Here is a 23399-nt window from a genome sequence, read left to right on the forward strand (position 1 = left end):
ACCGGGGCCTGTAATTGCTGGGCTTTTCCATGGCAGTGGTGGGCCCGTGATAGCAAGCACCTGGGTGGCGGATGATAAAACTGAAAGGATAGAAAATACAGCCTAACTCTAATGACCCCAAGAAATCAGGAGTTTAAAATGCTATCTCGCTTTGTTAGAAACTAGGTAAAAGGTTACATTCCAGAGCCCGCCCTTTGTTTAGACCTAGCAGAAAGGCCTTGAATAGGTGATCCTGGCCCCATAGGGTAACTGGAAATGGGCTAAGCTTATCTTGCTTCTGTAAACTTATGCCATTACCCCTAAGCAGGAGTTCATGCAGCTGTAGACATAGGAAACTAATTGGTCCACTGAGTGTGGGCTCCGATAATTTAAACTGATTGGCCTAAAAACTATGGAGTGGTACAAATTGATTGGCTCACATTTCTCGGGCTCTCCATGCTAAGAAATGATTGGTTTGTGATTTGAGGGCTCTGTCGTAAACTTATAAAAGCGGTCTCAATTCAACACTGGGGTCCATAGTCCTCTAACCCTGCGTGGTGCACGGCTATGGAACCCAGAATTCTGGAAATAAAGAAATCCTCATGCTATTGCATCGAGACTGTTTCTCGCAAGTGATTTGGGTGTTGCCTTCCGGGGCGTGGGGTGCTGGGGCACCCTCGGTTTTTGGGGGTCTTACAAAACCACAGGCCAGGTCATGGTAGCCCCACAGCCATGTAGGCCTCCTTATCTTAGTATCTTAATGCTGTGAAGAGACACCATGACCATGGCAACTCTTAAAGAACGCATTGGTGGCTCACTTACTGCTTCAGAACCTCAGTTCATTCTCATCATGGTGGGAGCACAAGAGCTTGCAGACATGGTGCTGGAGAAGTAGCAGAGAGTTCTGCATCCAGATCCAAAGACAGCAGGAAGGCAGATCCCCTGGTCTGGGCCCAGGCCCTTGCAACCTCAAAGCCCACCCCCGTGACACACTTCCTCTAACAAGGCCACACCTACTAATCCTTTCCAACAGTACCATGCCCTGGTAACCAAGCATTCAAACTATGAGCCTATGGGTGCCATTCTCATTCAAACTACCACACAGCTCAAGCCCTGACGGTTTTATCCCTTGCGCGACCTCAGTAAGCACATAGTGCACTTGCTGTGGGGGTGAGGGGGATGCGCAGAGACATGGCGTGTCTTCCTGCCTTGGAGCCTTCACAGCACATTCCTGGACTGGCCATCAGATTGTCACCAACTTTTATTACCCCTGACCTCCAGAAACGTTGAACATAGTTCTTTCTCACTATATTTATTGGATAGGCAGCAACTTCTCTGATGCCCCTGGGAGAGGAATGTTCTCTTGCTCACACTATGCTTCTACCATAAGTCAACTACTGCCAAGGAATATGTGTAATCTGGGGCAAGGAAAGAGACAAGGGCCTCCTGGTCACTCCATCCCTGGACAGCACCTACAGTTCTCTGGCAGAGTCGGGGAGAGTAGGTGAAGAAGACAAAAACTGGGAAGGGCATGCTTTCTGTACAGTAATAAAAACCAAGTTTTGAAAAATAGAAGTGTTGGGCCTTATTCAGCCAGATACTGAGGCCTAGTGAGGGAACCTGAGCCTTTGCTCAAGTTTAGAGACCTGTCTCGGTCACTTCCGTACTGGAGTGACTCATCACGACCTGCTTAAGCCTGCATTTGTAGCTGGAGAGATGGCTCAGCAGTTAAAAGCACCCTGCTCTACCAGAGGTCCTGAGTTCAAATCCCAGCAACCACATGGTGACTCACAACCATCTGTAATGGGATCTGATGCCCTTTTCTGGTGTGTCTGAAAATAGCTACAATATATTTTATTTAAAAAAAACAAAAACAAACAAAAAAGCCTGCATTTGCCTAGCTACTGCTGATGTCAAATAACTTTATTGGCCCTGTCAGTCACCCCATACCCTCCAACACCCTTCCCTGCCTCCTATGTCCTCTCATCTCAGCAAAACCCCACCCCCTCTCTCAGCCCCATATAAACAAAAGACTGATACAGTTAAAAGAGTTCCTGCTTTGACAGACTCCCACTCTGGGTGGTTATTCTCTGGAGGCAGGAGATCTGAGCCCCAGCGCTCACCATCCCCAGATGGTGAGCTCGGCCCCAGAGAGATGGAGAGACTCAGCTGGACCAGATTCTCTCCTCTCAGCCTAGAGCTGCCAACAGAGAGCCAGCATAGAAGGAAAATAAATGAATGAATGAATAAATAAATAAACAAACAGACAGACTGAGCTTGCCACAGGGGTGGGCTCAGGGAATAAGCTGTACACACAGTACACGAGGCTGGTGACTGCTCCGTCATCTCAGTGCCCTTGCAGAAGGCAGCTGTGATCAGTGGAGAAGCAGCAGCCACGGCTGCTCAGGCCCAGGGATGTCAGGTCCCAGAGGCTGGCCTCCAGCCAGGTGCAGAAGATGAACACAGCCATGTTCCTCAGTGGCCTGGTCTCACCAAGACTGTCAGTGGGCAGACAGACACACAGCAGCCCAAGAAGAGGCAACACAGAGGATAACTGGCCCGTGGAGGCCTGAGGTGGTGCCTCCCACCCACGCTGCACTCAACACTGATGTTTGTAGAACAGACATCTCCTTGATAACATTTTCTTTAGGAGTCTCTTAGTTGATTTCCAAGATCAACCTGTATTTGAAACGGTGGGCCGTGGGCCTTCGACAGTCCTGCTCACGCTTTGCTAAAAGTTTCCATTGGTAGATGTTCTGATGCTAACCTCTCCGTGTTTACAGACTTAGAAGATCCTGAGAACAGGCAATCAGTTCACACACTGATTTCATGATTGAGTAAGGCACAGATAACAAGGTGGAGGAGGGGGGAAATCCTCCAACATCCCATGATGGTTAAGGATAAAACAACAGAGTCTAAAAGATGGTACCTTGTGTGGGTAGAAAATGATGCTCCTCGAAGTCAAAAATTATTGAGACAATCCCAGTGCTGGGAACACACTAGCTCCCAGTGAGCTCAAGCGAGATAGTTTCTTGCCACTGCTGTGGTTGCTCAGCAGAACTAGACAGTAAGATCCTGTTGACTACAATAAACACCGTGGTTGCAGGACCTGGAGAAAGCAGGCTGGGACGGAGCTAGAAGCTTCCGTCCTGCTGGCTAGCCTTAGAAGACACCGCGCAGGCTGCTGGAGGAATACACAGCAACAGTTCTTCCCAGTTGGGGGCCTTAGAGCTATACCACTGCCTAAATCAGGCACAAAACATCATGACCAAGCCAGTAAGCTAGGGAGGAAAGGCTTATTCAGCTTACAAGTCCACATTGCTGTTCATCACCAAAGGAGTCAGGACTGGAACTCACACAGGGCAGGAACCTGTCCCTTCCCCCTTCAGCATCGAGCTAGGCTTTTCAGCCTCTTCCCTCAACCTCCCTTCCCTCAATTCGCCAGCCCCTTGCTCTCTGCCTGTGATATTCCTGGCCTTTCTTCTTCGGAGAACAATACAGCTGCTGCTTTCACCTGGAAGCCATGGGCAGCCCCAGGGCAGCTGCACCTGGAAGCATCAGGTGACCTGCAGAGACTGGAGCCAACGAGTTCTCAGATCTCTCCTTGAAGTCTGGGGGGGAGGGATTTCTTCCTAAGCTATATATTGACTAATATTTATTAAAGTTCGGGTCTTGATCAGCACGTTGTTGACTCATTTCTCTTTTTGCCATTTCTCCATCTATCCCTAAGTTTCTCTTCCAGGAACCAGCCCCCAATAACACAAGAATACAACAGGAACCTGGGGGTAGGAGCTGATAGAGGGATCCTGTTTACTAGATTGCATCCTCTGGCTTACTCACCTTGCTTTCTATAGAGCCCAGGGATGGCCCCACCCACAATGGGCCCTCCCACCCTTGATCGCTAATTGAAAACCCTTGATCGCTAATTGAAAAAATGCCTTACAGCTGGATCTCATGGAGGCATTTCCTCAAGGGAGGCTCCTTTCTTTGTGATTACTCCAGCTGTGTCAAGTTGATACACAAAGCCAGTCAGTACACCTACCAACATGCCAGGCAAGGTGTGCCCACTGGCACAACAGTGGCACAACTCATACAGAGGTAACCAGCTGCTTCTCCAGTTGGATTTGTGGGATACTCCGCAGGAAGAAATCTAACCATGGTCAAATGCCCATGCCTGTTGTGGTGGTTTGAATATGCTTGGCCCAGGGAGTGGCACTATTAGGAGGTGTGGCCTTGTTGCAGGAAGTGTGTCACTGTGGGCGTGGGCTTTGAGACCTTCCTCCTAGCCACATGGGAGCTGCGAGTTCTCCTGGATGCAGAACTCTCAGTTCCTCCAGCACCATGTCTGCCTTCATGCCGCCATGCATGCTTCCACCATGATGGTAACAGACGGAACCTCTGAACCTGTAATCCAGCCCCAATTAAATGTTGTCCCTATGAGAGTTGCCTTGGTCATGGTGTCTCCTCACAGCAATGGAAACCCTAACTGAGACACCTGGGGAGATCACTAAATAGCTGATGAAGTGACTGTAGTTTATTTTGCTCAACGGATACAATGCTTATGAAACTGCCTTCCAAATGTGTTTATACCCCTAGACTAGTGCTGACAGCTTTGGTTAGAGAAACTTCTATTTGAAGTGGGTGCTTATTGGGGATACATACATATCAAAGTGCTAATAATAAGTGGAAAAGAGTAAGAGTTTTCTGTTCTAAAGAGGCATCTGTAACATACCCTAAAGTCTCAAAGAACACCCAGGAAGGTGTAGAAAGAATGTAAGATCCAGACGAAAGGCATAGTGCTGTGAGATGGGGGTCCTCTTGAACTCCCAGCAGCTGTGATCTCCCCCACACAAACTGCACAAGATTAGGCAGTTTTCATCATGGAAGTGAGCTTATGAGACACTGCCCCTCCCACAGACTTATAAGGAGTTAACGTTGCTGAGGTTTTTTTTTTTTTTTTTTTTTTTTTCCTTTTGGAAACAGAATCTTACCCCAAGCTGGATATTAAACCTAGGGGCTTGTGCATGCTAAGTGTCTTAGTGTTTTATTGCTGTGGAGAGATATCGTGAGTATCATGCCTACAGCAACTGTCTGTTGAGTTTGTGTAGCCTTGGCTGTCCTGGAACTCACTATAGACCAGGCCGGCCTCAAACTCAAGATTTGCCTGCCTCTGCCTGCCTTTAGTCCTATGGGACTAAAGGTGTGTGCTACCACCATACTACACAAGTATCTTGCCAAGCACCCTAGCTAGTTCCATGTCAACTTGACACAAGCTAGAGACACTTGGGAAGAGGGGTTCTCAGCTGAGAAAATGACTCCCAAGATTTGTCTGTCAGCAAGCCTCTGGTATATTTTCTGGATTAGTATAGATGATCAATGAGAGGGCCTAGCAACCTATGGGTAGTATGTCCTGGTTGCTATAAGCAGGCTGAGCAAGCCATGAGAGGCAAATTCATGAGAAGTACTGGGCAGGACCTCTGCACCAGCTCCTGCCTCCAGGTTCCTGCCCTGTCTTCCCTGGATGATGGATTGTAAATTTTTAAGATAAAATAAACCCCTTTCCTCTTTAAGGTACTTTGGGCCATGCTGCTTTATTATGGCAATAGATAAAAAAGACAGAAATTGGTTTCAGGAGTGGGGTATTGCTGTAACAATCTAATCATATGGTTTTTGGAAGGATTGAGAATTTTGGAACTTGGGCTGGAAAAGTTGTTGAGTGTCCAGAGCTGTTGTGGAACTAAGAAGATAATGCTGAGAGTGAGGAGGACAGTAGAGGTCTGGCTTGTGGACTCCTATCAAGGCTAATTAGGTGCTACTTTGTCTTGTACAAACCACCATAGTGAAACTTTTGCTTTGCTGGGACAATTGATACTGGTCAGTTGGGGCTGAAGAACCAGCTGGGAATGAGAGACCTAGCATCACTGAGGGAAAATGTTCTAGAAAGTTTCTTCAGGGTCTGCTCACAGAAGCCGTATTCGGAAGGCAGCCAGGGCTGCACCTTGTGCTGCTGGCCAAACTTGGCAATATGTAAGTTTCTGGGTGGCACTGATTTTGAAGGCATGAAGGGAGGGCATGTTGTGGAGAGCAACAGAGGCTTGGCATTATGAGAGGCCGGATGTCACGGGTGTAAGTACAGCACCAGGAGCAGTGGAAACCCCAGAAGAGAAGGGGCCAAGATAGAAGCTTGGTAACACATGGCTGAATTAGTCCCTGAAGAGAACCCAGGAGAGATTACTGTGACACTGGAGCCCAGTTGCAGTGGGAACCCCAGCATTTTGAAGATGTCAGTGCCTTGGGACCACTACCAAGTTCTATAGAAGGATGGTTTATAGCCAGTCAGAGCCTTGGAAATAAGCTGTGTGTGCTCTAAACGGCAGAGCCAGAGAAATGGAAATATCTAGGCCCTTTGGAGCCCAAAGGATTGTCAGTGAGTTCCAGACACTGGACAGAATTATCTGCACTGCTATACTTTGTTCTTGCCTTGATTTAGATTTTTCACTGTACCAAAGGAGCTCACCCATAGAAACTTTGGAATATTAGAGAAACTGAATATTTTAAAGAGATTAAATTTGTTGAGATGAAGTTTCTCTGTTGTTCTGAAACCCATTCTTGAACTCAGAGCTACATTTGCAAGAGACTAAATTTGTAAAGGTTGTGGGACTTTAAAACTTGGAATGCTTTATACTGTTACAATAATATGAGATCTTGAGGATGAACAAAAAAGCAAAGGTTATTGTTTAGTAGTGCTGCACTGATGCCAAGTTGACAAGGATCAATGGTCCTGGCTAGCTTCATGTGACCTTGATACAAGCTGGAGTCATCTGGGAACAACTCCTTTTTATTTATTTATTTAATGTATGAGTGCTTTGCTGCGTATACACCCACCTGCCTGAAGAGGGCACCAGACCCCATATGGACAGTTGTAAGCCACCGCGTGGTTACTGGGAATTGAACTCATGACCTCTGAGCCATCTCACCAGCCCCCTGGGAAGGACTCTCAATTGAGACAATGCCTCCAACTCATTTTGCCTGTGAGCATCTTCTTGGTTTATAATTGGTATGGAAGAACCCAGGCTCACTGTAGGAATTGGCACCCCTGGGATGGTTTCCCTGAGGACTAGAGCAAGGGCAAGGTGAAGTGGACAGAAGTGAGACGAAGGCAGCACTTCTCCACATCCTGTTCCTGCTTTGAATTCCTGTCCTGATTGCCCTGGACCATGGTCTTCGTTCTGTAAAATAAATCCTTTCCTTGCCAAAGTTGGTCATGCTGTTTTATCACAATAGCAACCCCAACTAGGACAGAAACAATCCTGAAAAACCAAATGAGCTACATCCCAACCAGAGACATTTTCTTTGGTCATGTTCCTGTATCTCCCTCTCGATCTTTTTAAGTAGCCACAATTCACACTTGAGTTGGAATCCTGGTTTTGTTTTTGGTCTGAGGTTGGTAAGCTACTGAGCTACATCCAGGGTGCAGGCTGAGATAGGGTGACTGTGGCCATGGTTTGCGCTTTTGAAACATCAAAGCCTACCTCAGTGACATACTTCCTCTAAGAAAGTCACACCTCTTAATCTTTCTAATCCTTTCAAATAGTGCCACTCCCTATAAGGACAATCCTTATTCAAACTGCCACTCTAGGTTTCCTTCCCAATACCTAGTAGCTCACAACTATTCACACAGAACTCCTGATCCTGGATGTTTTCTTCTTCTGCCCTCCTTGGGCACCAGGACACATATACATGCAGGCCAAGCACACATACACATAAATAAATCTAAATTAAAGACAACACTGTTTTCTGTGTAAGAATATATGTTTATCACCATGTGCATGCCTGGTGCCTACAGGGGGCCAGAAGAGGGTGTCAGAGTTCCAGGAGCCAGAGCTATAGATGGTGATAGGTACGTGGATGCTGGGAATAGAACCCAGGTCCTCTAGAAGAACACACAAGCTCTTAATTACTAAGTCCTAATAGTTTATTAAAAATCTTCCATTATTGCATTTTTTTTTGAGACAGGCTATTATAATTCCGGTCTCAAACTTCTGATCTTGTCTCAGTCTCCAGAGTACAAGAGGACAGGCGTGAGCTAGTACCACATTTCCTCTCCAGAGGGCACTGCTCTCTGCTCTGGTACCTGCTTCTATACTAATGCCTGCTTTCAGCACTGACAAAGAGCAAGCCAGGTCTAGCAAATGGTTAAGTAGTGTCTTAAGTGAACTGTGCATTTTACAGGGCCTTTTCACTAAGGAGCAAGTGGGAGTCTTAGAAACTACATGGAACTCAATAATCACATTACTGGATGCTGAGAAATTCTTGTAAAGATGGAGCTGGGGCTGGAGAGATGGCTCAGTGACTAAGAGCACTTGTTCTTGCAGAGGCTTCAATTCCCAGAAGGAAGGTTCACAACCCACTGAAACTCTAGTCCCAGGCAATCTGACACCCTCTCCTGATCTTCACGGGCACCAGGCACACATATGGCACACATAAAACACATAAGTAAAGTAAAAAAACACCTATAAAATAAATCTTAAAAAAAAAAAGGTTTGCTGGCTAATTGAAAAGAAATCAAAGCTCAGGTTTAGGGCCCCTCGGATCCCTGTGATTCTTCTGGAACGCCACGCAATTGAGAAGAACTTTCAAGCTGGGCCTGGGGTGCACGCCTCTCATCCTGCACTCCCCCAAGGCAGAGTTGGGTGGATCTCTGTGAGTTTGAGGCCAGCCTGGTCTACACAGTGAGTTTCAGGTGAACCAATGAAACAGAGTAAGACAGTGGCTCAAAACAAAACAAAAAACAAAAACAAACTAAAAATCTTTATTCATGTATTTATTCTGCAGTCAAGTAAATCATAACTTAAAGCCACAGCATTATTAAAGGAGAATTCCTGGTACAGCTGTCTAAAGTGCAACACTGACAGGTGTTCTTTCCCATGATGGAACAAATACGTTCCCCTAAGGTCTGGGGGAGGCAAACAACCCTTTGAAACAAACTGCCCGACAAATAGAGGCAGGTTTCGAATAATTTCCTTTAACATTTTTCTGCAGGGCGAGCAGTCCCCTAGGTGGCTGACTCAAGCCCTCAGTTCACCCACCTGTCCCCTGGCTTTTATCTTCCTTCCTTCCTCAATCGCACCTACACCCAGAAGCTTTCTGTGCTTCCTGCTTAGACATGCCTGAGGCCGGAGGCCCTGAGCTCTGCTGGTCACCACTGAGCTCGTAAGCAACTTTCATCCAGAATCTCCAGGGAAGTCAGGAGCAGAAACACAGCTCAGTGATGGCTCAGTGTCACCTCCTTAAACAATAGTTCTAACTGTCAAACAAGCTTTGACATCTGACAGGCCATCTGCACGCCAGAAACAAACCAAAACAGTGTATTCTTATCTTTTCCTTTGTTTGAAAAAATGTTAAGTAGACTATCCAAGTGGAAAACATGAAACGTGAGAATTCAAAGGGTCGCACCACACAGTGAGCCAGTGTGAACCAGTCTCCACAGGCAGACTCATTTGTTCCTGGGCTGTGAGGCCATGTAGAGGGCGATCAGGCAGTAGATGGTCCCTCCCACAGTCAGAGCCATGGTGGTCCGGTACAGCATTTGGTCGGGAAGGCCGCGCTTCAGGTGGATGGGCACGCCATCAGCCTTCTGCAAAGCAAGAAGGGACAATGAGTTGGCTAGAAGAAACAGATTTTACTCCAAATTCTGTCCATCATGAACAACTTCACAAACACAACGTAATAGGTGACTGGGACTCATCAGCGTGGCAGAACTCGACTATACTCCCTATTAATGCAGCTCCAGACTCTAGGTCTGTAGTCATCACCCACAGCCAAGTCCATGTTTCTAAGGCTGTTAGCACAGTCTCACTCTGCAACAGCAGAGCCCTGGAAACGTTAGAAGGGTATAAGAACTGCAGGAGCTTCCTCACTTTGCGCAGACTCTAAAGGACTCTTAAGCCTCACTCATTAGATTTAAAAGACTCACCCTGAGCAACACGAAAGTGTTCTAGACCCTGGAGGACCTGACCCTGGACACACTCCTGTGGGGAGGCCACCCTGCAAGGACAGCTCTAACGGGCCCTGCCACTCCCCAGCACGTGACAGGCAGGTCACTAGGTTCCTGATTATCTCTAAATAGACTAATCATATTCAAGTGTCAATTCTGACTTCTCTCTGTTGATCACCTACCTAAGAGGGCTTCCCAACTTCCACCAATAGTGTAGTGAACTGTAGCACCAAGCAAGCCAAACACAGAAGAAAACTGGCTGCCAAAAGTCACTGCACAGGGCTGGCAAGACGGCTCGGCAGTTATAAGACACTGCTGCTCCACCTGTAACTTCAGTTCCAGGGGATTCAACAGCCTCTCTTGATCTCTGCACGCACACAGACACATAGACAGATAGACAGACTTTTTTGAAGTCACTACATGTGTGGCAAGCATTTACAGGTGTTAGCTGATTCAGTGTCATTACACACACTCCTGTGTTCTCAGGGATTATGAAGAACCACACTGCATGAGTGGTCTGAAATCTGTTAGTACAATGAGGTCATTAGGCACACCCCTGTGACCGGCATCTATCTGTACAAAGGTTCCATTATTAGTCAATGGACAAAACTGAGGTAAAGAGTTCTATTTAGGAAAAGGAGGCTGGGGAGAAAGCAACAGTAAAGCTGGCTTCAGAAGCTCCCAGCCCAGCACACACGTGTGCATCTCACAGTTCTCTGTTCCCGTCTTCACTCACCTGGAAGAACTTCTGTAGCTCTGGGACTTTGTTCTTACCAGCATAATCATATGCTGTCGCAGTGGAGGTCAGTTTGGTTGGTGTGGCAAATATGATAGGCGGTGCTTCTGTGGAAACCGGCTTTAATCCCTGCAGGACAGCAAAAGGCAACAGAAGCCATAAGCACGGGCAACTGAGCTATTTCCAGAGACAGCACTAACTGTCTAAGGGCTGGAACAGGGTCTCTGTCACTTGCATTACGGGGCCTTTGGGTGGTTCTCAACTCTGACAAAATACCCTTAGTAGTTTTCCAAAGCAAGCTGTCAAGAACTCCCAGTGAGATGGGAAAGTCAAGAAAGGCCCCATGTGAGCTTCAAGAAGCACTACCTACAAGGACCCTGATGTCCCTTCTTCTCGTCTGTCTGAACTGATGTACTAGGGCAGGGTTAGGTAAGTCAGGAAAGTGCCCATGCTTGTAAGGAGGCCTGCGATCCTTCCCAGGCATCATGGACGAGGCTGGGGATAGTGGCATCAGCTTGTAATCTCAATACTGGGGGCAGAACGGAAGTAGGCAGACCGCTGGAACTCAGCCTGATTGGAGGGCAGCAGGGCCCAGTGAGAATCTGTCAATAAACAGAAAGTGGACAGCTCCTGAGAACCAGGCTGGTCTCTCGCTCACCCAAGCATGCATGCACACACCAGCGGTGGTGACGCATACCTTTAATCCAAGCACTCAGGAGGCGGAGACAGGAAGATTTCTGAGGTTGAGGCCAGCCTGGTCTACAGAGCAACTTCCAGGGACAGTCAGGACTACAGAGAAACCGTCTGGAAAATCCTAAAAGACTCCACATTACACGATTCCATTAGCAGCCGTGCAGCCCAGGGGTAGAGTGCCAGCTGCTAAGTGCAGGAGTGTGAGAGGGTGCTGGATGAGGAGTGTCAGAGGGTGCTGGATGAGGACTGCTTTCGCTCTGAAGTTATTTATGCAAGTGCTCTAAAATTAACTGTGGTGCTGGAGAGAAGGTGCAGCCATTAAGAACATGCATGCTGCTGCAGAAGACACACGTTCAGCTCTCAGCATCCACACGGCGTGGCTCACGGCCACCGGGAACCCTCGCTTCTGGGGACCCGATAGCTCTTGACTGTATAGGCACCCAAATGCATGTACACACGCACACATATATGCATAGTTTAAAAACAATAAAAATAAACCTTTTTTGTTTATATTTGGAGAGTGGCCTGGAATTTGATGTATAAACCAAGCTGGCCTCAAACTTATAAAGATCACCTTCTCCTGCCTCCCAAGAGGTGAGATTAAGTATGTGGTATCACTCCTAGTTAAACATAAACCTTAAAATAAATAGGGCTGCCAGGCGGTTGTGGCACACACCTGTAATGTCAGCACTCTGGGAGGCAGAGGCAGGCAGATTTCTGTGTTGGAGGCCAGCCTGGTCTACAGAGTGAGTTCCAGGACAGCCAGGGCTATACAGAGAAACCCTGTCTCGGAAAAACCAAATCCAAAAACCAAACAAACAAAAACAAAAACAAAAATAGGGCTGTGGACAAGATGCACTTGGGAGGCTTGCTATGAGCTCAGACTGGCTGCCAACCCTGGCCTCCCCTCTTATCAACTGGGCTACAGTGCACACCACTACACTACTGAACTGACACTTTAAATGGGTGAACTGTATGTACGGCACACTGATTATATTGCAATAAGCCACTGGAAGGGCGGTTTGTTGTTTCAGACAGTGTCTAACTGGGAAGTCTCTAATGACCACGAGGCTCCTGAGAGCAGGTCAGCCCTGACCTCAGTAAGACCCACCTGCCCTGCCTGAGCGCTAGGATCAAGAGCTGCCTTCTCGCTGTTTTCTATGGACCACGGAGCAGGCTGAGGGTGCAGCTCCTGTCAGAGTTCCTGCCTGTCGCATGCAGCCAGCACCACAAAAACAAACAACCCAAAACCTAAAGGGAACTGTTTTTCTTTTTATCTGAAGGCACAAAGCTGCAAAGCAACTTATGTCCATAGTTCTCCACTGTAACACTGAACACCAAAGCTGAAGGTTGACACTTACAAGCCAGTAAATTATCCCTTTAGATCCTCACTAGGAAAAATAAAATGTTAGGTTTAAAAGAGTTTGAAGTCTAGACTCTTTCAGTCTTTATTTCTCATATTATAACTGACAAGATCTAGAGATTAGATATTTAAAAGATCAACAGAGAGAGAGGAGGGAGGTCGGATAAAAATGAATTACAAAAAATAAAAAATACTAATGTTGCTCAACCAAACAGGCATGAGGATTAATGGAACCCAAAATCAAGACCAAACAAATATGGTTCTGAAATAAGTTTGGTGTGGTTTGGGAACAGCCTGTCCAAGGCAATGCACTCACTCATTTGGCAGGTATGACCATCACCTATTCAACACCAGACACGCACAAGAGCATCAGCTACCTTAATAGCTTTTTAATAATTCCATATACTCTTTATAAAAATTCAGAACATACTTTTAAAATTATATTTTATTTTTCAGCACCTTTTTTAAAAAAAGACTTATTTTATGTATGGGAGTAGGCTATCGCTGACACACCAGAAGAGGGCATTGAATCCTATTACAGATGGTTGTGAGCCACCATGTGGCTGCTGGGAATTGAACTCAGGACCTCTGGAAAAGTAGTCACCGTTCTTAACCACTGAGCCATCTCTCCAGCCCCTTTATTTCAGTATCTTATCCCATCAATTATGAACTTTGTATTCTCCCCAGTGAGGCTCACCTGCTTCCACTACACTCTCCACTCACGGTGCAGCTTGTTGGCCCTGGTGAAGAAGAGGCATGATACCCACCTCCCTGTAACATGATAAATCACCCACCGATTGTCAAGTCAACAGCCCCAGTGTTTCCAGGTACTGCAACCCCCGAGACTGACGCTCTGCCAGATGCCTATCTCACGGAACAAAATCCCAAGTTCTAGACCTGGTGGCAGTGGCGCATGCAGAGGCAGGCAGATCTCTGAGGTCAAAGCCAGCCTGGTCTACAGAGTGAGTTCCAGGACAGCCAGGGCTACAGAGAAACCTGGTCTCAAAAGATCAAAACAAGCAAACAAAAAGCAAACTGTAGTTCTTCTAGAGGCTGTGGTGCTGCCCGCCCAGGCACCCTTCTCTGCACTGGCCTTTTCCAGCTCCTTCCTTCTCCTTAAACCCTGCCCCTCCTACACTGCAGACTGCTACAGGTTCTTCAGACTTCTGCACAGCTCGTACTTTCCCAGCACCTTACATCGCCTTAGGGAAACTTTTCAAAAAATAGCCCCCCCCCCCCCTTTTTGTGGCTTCTGTTTATTTACAACAGTTCCATGTATCTGTATCCTGAGCTGGCCTTGAACTCCTGATCCTGTCACCTCTGCCTCCTGAGAGATAAAATTATAGCATCACACCAGCTTACTCACCCTTTGCAAAACTGCATGTCCTCCTTCCTGCAAACAAGCTATCCACTCCCACACCTTGTTTTTCTCCGCAGCACTTAATCACCATCAAACATACTCTGTCCCTTTATTTACTGTCTCCCTTGTGCAAAAGAAGCCCCACAGATGCTGGTCATGTTTTGGTCACTAATTATATTCCCAAGACTAACAAAAGCAACAGATAGACAGCACATGTCATACGCACTTGCCAGACAGGTCAGTGCACTCACTAGCACTTCACCACTCGCTTCACCACACAGGAGACTCTGAAGTCTACTAACTGGCACTTGCCAGCAGAGCCTCCCTCCTGGAGCAAGGGTAAAGTCTTGAAAGTCAATAAATTGGTATCAGGCTATACTTTTTCAAATCTTTTTCTGGTCCCGCTCCCGTCGTATTTATCTCATATATGTGGGTACACTGTCACTGTCTTCAGACACAGCAGAAGACGGCATCAGATCCCATTACAGATGGATGTGAGCCACCATGTAGTTGCTGGGAATTGAACTCAGGATCTCTGGAAGAGCAGTGGTGCTCTTAGCCACGGAACTTCAGGCTATAGTTTTTAATGCTGATTCTGTACTTAGTCCCTACCTCTCAACAGTTCACAACTCTTAAATTCTTCTTGTTTAATTGCTAAAGAGTAGGAAAGGACTGTGTCTCAGGAGGGAATTGAGGGCAGGGCCACGAGAATGCTAGGCAATGTCTCTACTGCGCCTCCTCCAGGCCCTAAACTGTATGGGTTTTTTTGGTTTACGATGGGTCTTGGGAAGCTCAGGCTGGCCTAGAACTCCTGATCCTCTTGCTTCCACCTCCCATGCTCTGATTACTCAGCTCCATCAGGACACTGAGCTCAATTTTAAAGAAACAGTACAGTTATTAAGTGCAGTGTGAGTAGCAGCAGGCTTAGCAGTGCTGGTGTACCACCTGTCCAGCTCAAATAAAAAAAATACTTATTTTTAAATTCTATGTATTGTATGTGTTTATGGGAGAGGGGTGGCACATCTGTGTACATGTGAATGCAGGTGTGTCTGAGGAGCCCAGAAAAGAGGAACAGATCCCTTGAGGCTGGAGGAACAGGTAGTTGAACGCCAATAGACTCCAGTATTGGCAACCAAACTTAGGACCCCTGAATTAATAAATGGAATAGCCATCACTCCAACCTCCCGCTGAAATGGGTTGTTTGTTTGTTTTAATTGGTTTTTTGAGACAGGGTTTCTTGGTGTAGCCCTGGCTGTCAAGGAACTCACTCTGTAGACCAAGCTGGCCTCAAACTCAGAAATCCGCCTGCCTCTGCCTCTCAGAGTGCTGGGATTAAAGACGTGGGCAACGACTGCATGACTCCGCTGAAATGTTTAAAGACAAAAGTACTCCTGATTTTCCTCCTAAAGCTGATCTAAGGAGGGTGGAGATAGAAAAATTATTTCATTCTTTAAAAAAATTTTTTTTTCCCACTTAACAACCAGCAATCACCCACTCCAACTATTTGGGCTCTAGCATTTATTTATGTATGTATTACATTTTTTAAAATAATTTTTATTATATTCAACACAATATATATTTTTAAAATGTCCATTAAAATGATAGACATGTTATTAAATGAACATAAAAAGATAAAAGTCTTTTTGTTTGTTTTGTTTTAGTAGAGCTTAAAATCTTGGCTCTTACTGTGGTACAAACACAAAATAAGAACAATTTTTAGGATTGTTAGCCTTGTGATAAGACTGTACTTCAGTGTCCCTCACATCACCAAAGGGTTTTACCTCCATAGTAGCTAAGAGTCGACAGTTCTGCTGCACCAAGGAATGAACTGTAGGCACAATTATTTGGATACAGATTTCCTGCTATGGTCAAAGCTATTTGACTTGAGTGATTGTCATCATTCTCAGCCCACAGGGAACAGGTTACATTCATTTTAGAAATGGTGTGTGTATTAAGATGGTTTATCCATGAAGTCATTCATCAACTATTTCAGTGAACAGTGGTTCTGCTTGGAGGGTGGCACAGACATTAGGTGATGTTAAGATTCTGGTTCATCGGCTGTGATGATTTTGAAAAGCATTCATCTCAGAAAAAGTCATCTTCTTCAAAATTGATATTATAAACATCAAGCAAAACACTCAGTCTCTTTGTTCTCATACAAATCACCTCCCAAATTAATTGTCTACATTTCATTTGACTCTATAATTTTGAAATGTGTAAGCTGTTCTGAAAATCAAAGTATAGTGTAAAAACATCAAATAAACAATCCTACTAATAGAGAGGCTGAGATAGAAGAAGCATGATTTCAAGACCATTATGGGGTACACAGCAAGACACTGTCATGTACGAACAAGCAGAAAGTGTACATGGATTATACAATATTGGACATATTTCTCCAATTACCAAATTAGAGAGATCACTTGGTGACAGCCAACAAATTTCTAGTTCCTCATTTTTGAATTTCAATCTATTAGGATATGTTGGTAATATTAATTTTCATATTAAGAGATATTAAGGAAAAGTGACTTACTTCCTGTTATTTTTGTTGTCAGAGGTAGAATTATGTTTGTGTGGGTTTGTTGAAAAGATTACTTTCTCCTTTTTCTAAGGTGCAGTTTCCCTCCATGTGTTGGTGTTTTCCACCTATAATCCTTTGTAGGGCTGGATTTATGGAAAGATATTTTGTAAATTTGGTTTTGTCATGGAATTTGTTTTATCCGTCTATGGTAATTGAGAGTTTTGCTGGGTATAGTAGCCTGGGCTGGCATTTGTGTTCTCTTAGGATCTATATGATATCTGCCCAAGTTCTTCTAGCTTTCATAGTCTCTGGTGTAATTCTGATAGGCCTGCCTTTATGTTACTTGACCTTTTCCCCTTACTGCTTTTAATATTCTTTCTTTGTTTTGAGCATTTGGTGTTTTGACTATTATGTGATGGGATGAATTTCTTTTCTGGTCCAGTCTATTTGGAGTTCTGTAGGCTTCTTGTATGTTCATGGACATTTCTTTCTTTAGGTTAGGAAAGTTTTCTTCTGTAATTTTGCTGAAGATATTTACTGGCCCTTTAAGTTGGGAATCTTTACTCTCTTCTATACCTATTATCCTTAGGTTTAGTCTTCTCATTGTGTTCTGGATTTCCTGGATGTTTTGGGTTAGGAGCTTTTTTCTTTTTACATTTTCTTTAACTGTTGTGTCAATGTTTTCTATGGTATCTTCTGCACCTGAGATTCTCTCTTCTATTTCTTGTATTCTATTGCTGATGCTTGCATCTATGACTCCTGATCTTTTCCCAAGGTTTTCTATCTCCAGGGTTGTCTCCCTTTGTGATTTATGTTTCTAGTTCCATTTTTAGGTCCTGGATGGTTTTATTCATTTCCTTCGTCTGTTTGATTGTGTTTTCATGTAATTCTTTAAGGGATTTTTCTGTTTCCTTTTTAAGGGCTTCTACCTGTTTAGTTGTGTTCTCCTGTATTTCTTTAAAGTCCTCTATCATCATCATGAGAACGCCTGCCTCCTGCCATGTGGTTATCTCTAGTGCTACCTGCTCTTGCTATATCTGACTGGAGCCTGTGCTTCCTGTGATCCAGGTTGTGCCAGAACTCCTCACAGTCTACCTGTCTCTGTGATCCTGTGATTCTGTGATCCTGGGTGTGTCCGAGCTCCTGGGAGTCAAGCTGCCTCTGGGACCCTGAGATCCTGGTGTGACCAAGCTCCTGGGATCCTGGGAGTGTAAAAGCGCCTGGCAGTAGAGCTTTGTCTGGGTGTTGTGGGACTGGCTGTGGAGTTTGTGCGCAAAGTCTGCTCTGAGCACTGACCCAGACAGACGGAAAGGAACCTATGCCACTGATCTGGCAGAGTTCCTGCATGCATGGGTCTCGCTGGTCCCAGTAACTCCTGGTGGTGTTGGAACAGATATTGTGTCCTCCTCATCTCAGATCCGACAATCCTGGGCGTGTTAAGAGCGCCTGGGAGTGGAGCTTCCTCTGGGTGTTGTGGAACTAGCTGCGGAGTTTGTGCCAAAGGTCTGCTCAGGCCACCGACCCAGACTGGAAGCTCCTTTAAAAATGTTTTTAATGGGGGCTACAGTGAAGGCTCTGTTAAGAGTATTTGTTCTTAAGCTGGGAGGTGGTAGCTCACACATTTAATCCCAGCACTCTGGGAGGCAGAGGCAGGCAGATTTTTGAGTTCGAGGCCAGCCTGGTCTACAGAGTGAGTTCCAGGACAGCCAAGGCTATACAGAGAAACCCCGTCTCAAAAAAAAAAAACCCAAAACAAACAAACAAACAAACAAACAAACAGTATCTCTTGCTGAGGACTCATGTGGTAATTCACAACCATCCTTAACTATAGTTCCAGAGGAGTCAATGCCCCCTCCTGACTTCTGTGGACACTAGACATGCATGTGGTATACATGTATCCATGCAGGTAAAACTCTCATAAATAACACATAAAGTTAAAAAAAAAATACAGTTTTTTTTTGTTTTTTTTTTTTTTTGGTTTCGGTTTTTTGGAGATAGGGTTTCTCTGTGTAGCTCTGGCTGTCCTGGAACTCACTCTGTAGACCAGGCTGGCCTTGAACTCAGAAATTCGCCTGCCTCTGCCTCCCAGAGTGCTGGGATTACAGGCGTGTGCCACTACCGCCCAGTTACAGTTTATAAATGTTAACCTTTCAATCTGTTCACCTCTGATTTATGACTAGAAACCAGATTTAATCTTCAGTGACTCAAATAATTTCTAAGTGAAGCTGGACACCTTCACCATGTCTCTCTGCCACCTTACACTCCAACTGCCTCAAATTCACTATCAGCTTCTCAGGACCCCATCTGTATGGGGAATAATGCCGCCCGCCCTCCCAGTCCCATGTCACCCTGAATACTCCAGCATGCTGTTCATTAATCAGGTGGCACTTCTACTCAACTGTCTGCATCCAATATCCTATTCACTTCCTACAAAATTTGGTTATTTTACCATAGGCCCTCATGATTCACCTCCACAGCCGAACTTACTCAGTTTCTCTTCCATTCCTCTCATCCTTCAGTTCCCCACAGCAACTATCATTCCAGTGTCTTAACTAAAACTGCTGGGTCACAGAGTAAAACTGTATTTCCCTTTTTAAGAAACTGCCAACTTGCTGGGAGTGACTGTGGACGCCTTTAATCTCAGCACTTGGGAGGCAGAGGCAGAGGCAGGTGGATCTCTGAGTTCGAGGCCAGCATGGTCTACAGGGTGAGTTCCAGAACAGCCAGGGATATACAAAGAAACCCTGCCTTGAAAAACCAAAAAAAAAAAAAAAAAAAAAAAAAAAAAAAAAAAAAAAAAAGAAAGAAAGAAAGAAAGAAAGAAAGAAAGAAAGAAAGAAAGAAAGAAAGAAACTGTCAACTGGACAAAAGCTAAACTCATCAGGGAAGTGGGACTCTCAATTAAGAAAATGCCCCCACTAGATTGGCCTGTGGGTGGTACCACTCCTGGGCTGGTGTTCCTTCCTCAGTGCTATAAGCAGGCTGAGCAAGCCAAGAAGGGCAAGCTAGCAAGCAGTGTTCCTCTGTGGCTTCTGCTTCAAGTCCTACTCTGACTTCATTTAGTGATCGACAGTTGCAGAGTAAACTCTGCAACAAAATAAACCCTTTCCTCCCCAAGTTGCTTTATTGCTTTATCACAGCAATAAAGACCCTAGCCAAGACACTATCAAAGTATATTCCAAAGCAGCTACACCATTTTAAATTCTCTCCAACAATGCAGCAGGCTTCTGGTTTTCCTACATCTTCATTTCCACAAGCTATTGTCTGTCTTTTGGTCATAGGCACTCTAATAGACATGAAGTGGTATTTGATTTGCTTTTCCCTATTGATTAATAATGTCAAGTACCTTTTCATGTTCCTCATTTATTTGTAGCACACATCACAAAAAAGACAATGCTTTTTAATCAGCCAATATCAAGTATTCGTCAAATAATTAGTTGCCATCAAGCTGATTTACAAATCTTTCTGCTACTGTTGCAGAAGTAGCATTTCCATACTTGATTATTTAATGCATGCTGCTTACTCACTTTATAAACATTTTCATTTTATAGTGCATTGTGTCCAAGAAAGGAAGACAACATACTACTAACGTGGAGCTCGGAGCACAAAGTAGAGGGAGTGAGCTTGTGGGTGTGGGGGGGTGCTGGGAGGGTCCTACAAATGCTAGAGTAGGCAGGAGTAATTCTCATGAGGCAAGAGGGAAATCTGGTTCAACTTCTAGAGTTTGACCCTGAGTAGTTTGTTTCTGACATTTAATAAACACAGTACAAGTATGAGCAAAAGTTTTCTCTTGACAATTATCACAACAAAGCTTAAGGCATAAATCCATTGTCAACCATAAGTAATAAGCAGTGTTCCGCTATGGCCTCTACCTCAGTTCCTACTCTTACTTCACTTAGTGATCAGGGAAGTTGTTAAGACACACTAAACCCATTCCTCCCCAAGTTACTTTTATTTATGGTCTTTAGCAATAAACACTCTAGCTAAGACACTATCAAATGAAGACACCCAAACTAACTCCTTTCAAAGTGCAGGTAGCAAAGTACCTATGCTATGACCTCTCCCATAAGAATGGATTCTACTGACTGAGAAACAGTGCAGAGAATAAAGGTCTAGGGAGGAAGGGTCTGGAATAAGCAAGTCAGGTTCTTCTGCAAAGTACATGGGAACTCTTCCTTAAGAATGGGTTCTACTGACTGCGAAACAACGCTCAGAAGTCTGGGATAGACATAATATTCTGTGGTGAATATTGGTGAAGTCTGGTGAAGTCTGGACCTACAGATAGCAAAGGATTACTAGGTCACTGAATAGATCCAGTCCCAGCTTTCTGGATGGAAATGGGTGTAAATCCCTTCTGCAAAGAGAAAAGCCTTCCTGGTCCCCTAGAGCTATCTTGGGCATGAGCTTACAGGGACTGTGGAAGCCACTCTGAACCTACAATTTATATAATGCCCAACCAAACCTGCTTATTTCAATTTTACCTCAATGTTGCTTAGTCAAATTTTTACTTTCTCCTTCTAAATAAAAAAGCTTAGATTCTGCTTCAACTCTTCTAAAAACAAACCTATAGGATGACGGAAACAGCACAGCGGGTGAAGAGTACTGGCTGCTCTTTGGAGAGGACCCAAGTTCAATCCCCTGCACTCACATAGTGACTCACAACTGTCTGTAATTCCAGTTCCAGGAGATCTGGAACCTCCTCTGGCTTCTGCAGGCCCTAGGCATGCACATGAGCATAGATGTGAATTCAGACAAAACACTCATATACATAAAACATTAAATAAAAAAATGTAAAAAGCACAACTACAACCATCACAAAAGAAACTATGACAGATATATGATGAAACACTCATACACTGTAACACGAAGGAACCTCAAAAGTGAATTTTCTGTGGGGTTTACAGGGGCTCAAAAAACAGGCAAAACTATTTATAACTGATAAATGTCAAAATAGGAAGGCAGACAGGGATTTAGGAGAGTTTGAGAGACGTTCCTACAGGTGGTATAATTAACGACCTGCACACTAATAAACGAGTGTGTATTGTGGTATATGCATGCCAAACCTTGCCTTAAATAACATACCATCTCCATGAACTGAAAATACACTATAGAAGATACGATGGAAACCGCCATTTCCCTAAATATTCTGTCAAGAAACCAGTCAACATACTGGCAATTCTTTCCTTTCAACTGATTACACTAGGTTTTACCACACTCGCTCCCCTTCTAACCCTGGACTGTTCTTTGAGTAAAATTTCGTTTCCTTTCACATTTCCGTAGCAGAATGATGGTCTCTTTTTTTTCTTTGTGATCTCTCCATCAGCAAGTGGCTTACTACCAGTCATATTCATAAAAACTCAGCAGCCGCCAGACACAACATATCACTACAACCCCAACACCTAAACTCTTAAGACTCTTCCTCCTCAGCTTCCCATAAAATTCTTCTTGGCCTCCTCTATCCTGAAAGCATATCTAATCTTAGAATGAAACCATACTTAAACACTCTTCCCTAAGATATAGTGTCTCATAGAGGTAGAAAAGAGTCAGTAAAAACAGTCTCTTTTGCAGCCCATACGGGTCACTTACTATTCTAGTCAAGGTGTTTCAGCTTCGTGTTCCACCAAGGCTTTTCTCACACTACTCTGAGCAATGATTCAGCTTCTGGAGAATATATAGCATTTATCCAGCACCAGCCATCTGCCAAAAAAGCTGCTCACTTGACACATCGCATTTAACCCAAATTAATGCTGCCCTGAATCAGAAAGGGCTCACAACAAAAGGTAACGGTCAAGGTCACTAAATTAAGGATGCTAAATTCAGTACTAACTAACCCAGTAGGAATGGAACTCTAAAATACCACATTTTCACAACACTGAGGCTGGAGATGGAAATGCCATTGGTAGAATCTAACTGGAACCTGGATAATGTCAGATTGCCCAGTGCTCACGGTCACCGTCTGCCGCTTTAAAATTAGCAAAAGCATAAACCTCGTTGGGTGTCACTTCCCATGCTTTCCCCAGTATAGGAAAAACATCCATGCCTTATGAGCGAACTTCTCAATCGCGCCCTCCCCAGTCTTCCATTTGGTAGCTGAGTAAAACTGCTTTCTGGGCTGTGACAGGGGCAGTAACATGGGGAAGTCACAAAGGCCACCTCAACGAGGGAGAACGGAAACCCAAACTCAGTTAAGTCACCTTCTGCGATCCACAGATTCTACGGGAAATCCATCTTAAACAAGCAACCGCCCCAGGGGTCACCTTGACGTCCGCAAGGTATCAGACCTAAGTTCTGTACCATGCAAATCCTACCTAGGGTGCACTACACACACACAGAAACCTCGGCGACTGTTCCAAACTTGCGTGCTAGGATACCAGGAGACACGAGCAAGCCGAACCGATCGGCCGGCAGAAGCCCCTCACGCCTCGGACCTCTCGATTGCCTGCCTCGGGCCGCCATTCTCCGGCCCAAGGCGACGCTGCACAAGCGTACCTGCGGAGCATAAGCTTCCGAAGCCCAAGCTCTAGCCAACTTCTGTGTGAAACTGCTAAACTTGTAGTACATGTTGGCTGAGGCGAGCTTCGTACCGCCGCTGCCCGTGCGACCGCCCTAGAAAAGGACCCGGCTTCCCCTTTGGCCCGCCCAAAGCTCAGCGCAAGGACCCTAAGCCAAGATGTGGACTGTCTAGAGAGCGCCTGACTTAAAATATACCCTCTTAAGCAATGTCAGGGAAATAAACCGCGCTCTCTCACGACC

The 23399-nt window shown here is 45.1% G+C and overlaps 1 protein-coding gene across 1 annotated transcript; it reads right to left on the reverse strand.

The window, feature by feature from the left end:
- Positions 1–8788: 8788 nt before the first annotated feature.
- On the reverse strand, positions 8789–23271 carry LOC127687652 (cytochrome c oxidase subunit 7A-related protein, mitochondrial). The gene is made up of 3 exons (XM_052186477.1): positions 23136–23271; positions 10713–10841; positions 8789–9616 (listed from the first exon to the last, which is right to left on the reverse strand). The coding sequence occupies exons 1-3, from the start codon at positions 23205–23207 to the stop codon at positions 9476–9478; spliced, it is 342 nt and encodes a 113-aa protein (XP_052042437.1). The 5' UTR covers positions 23208–23271; the 3' UTR covers positions 8789–9475.
- Positions 23272–23399: the final 128 nt, after the last annotated feature.

Source organism: Apodemus sylvaticus, chromosome 6 (genome assembly GCF_947179515.1).
Source record: "Apodemus sylvaticus chromosome 6, mApoSyl1.1, whole genome shotgun sequence".
Classification (NCBI taxonomy): Eukaryota; Metazoa; Chordata; class Mammalia; order Rodentia; family Muridae; genus Apodemus; species Apodemus sylvaticus.

What these genes read in the sequence shown, in the direction of transcription:
- LOC127687652 (XM_052186477.1), bottom strand. Translation starts at nt 23,207, where the DNA reads ATGTACTACAAGTTTAGCAGTTTCACACAGAAGTTGGCTAGAGCTTGG. An exon ending in CGGAAGCTTATGCTCCGCAG is followed by an intron (nt 10,842 to 23,135) that starts GTACGCTTGTGC and finishes GCTGTCCTGCAG; the next exon opens with GGATTAAAGCCGGTTTCCAC. An exon ending in AGCTACAGAAGTTCTTCCAG is followed by an intron (nt 9,617 to 10,712) that starts GTGAGTGAAGAC and finishes CTTGCTTTGCAG; the next exon opens with AAGGCTGATGGCGTGCCCAT.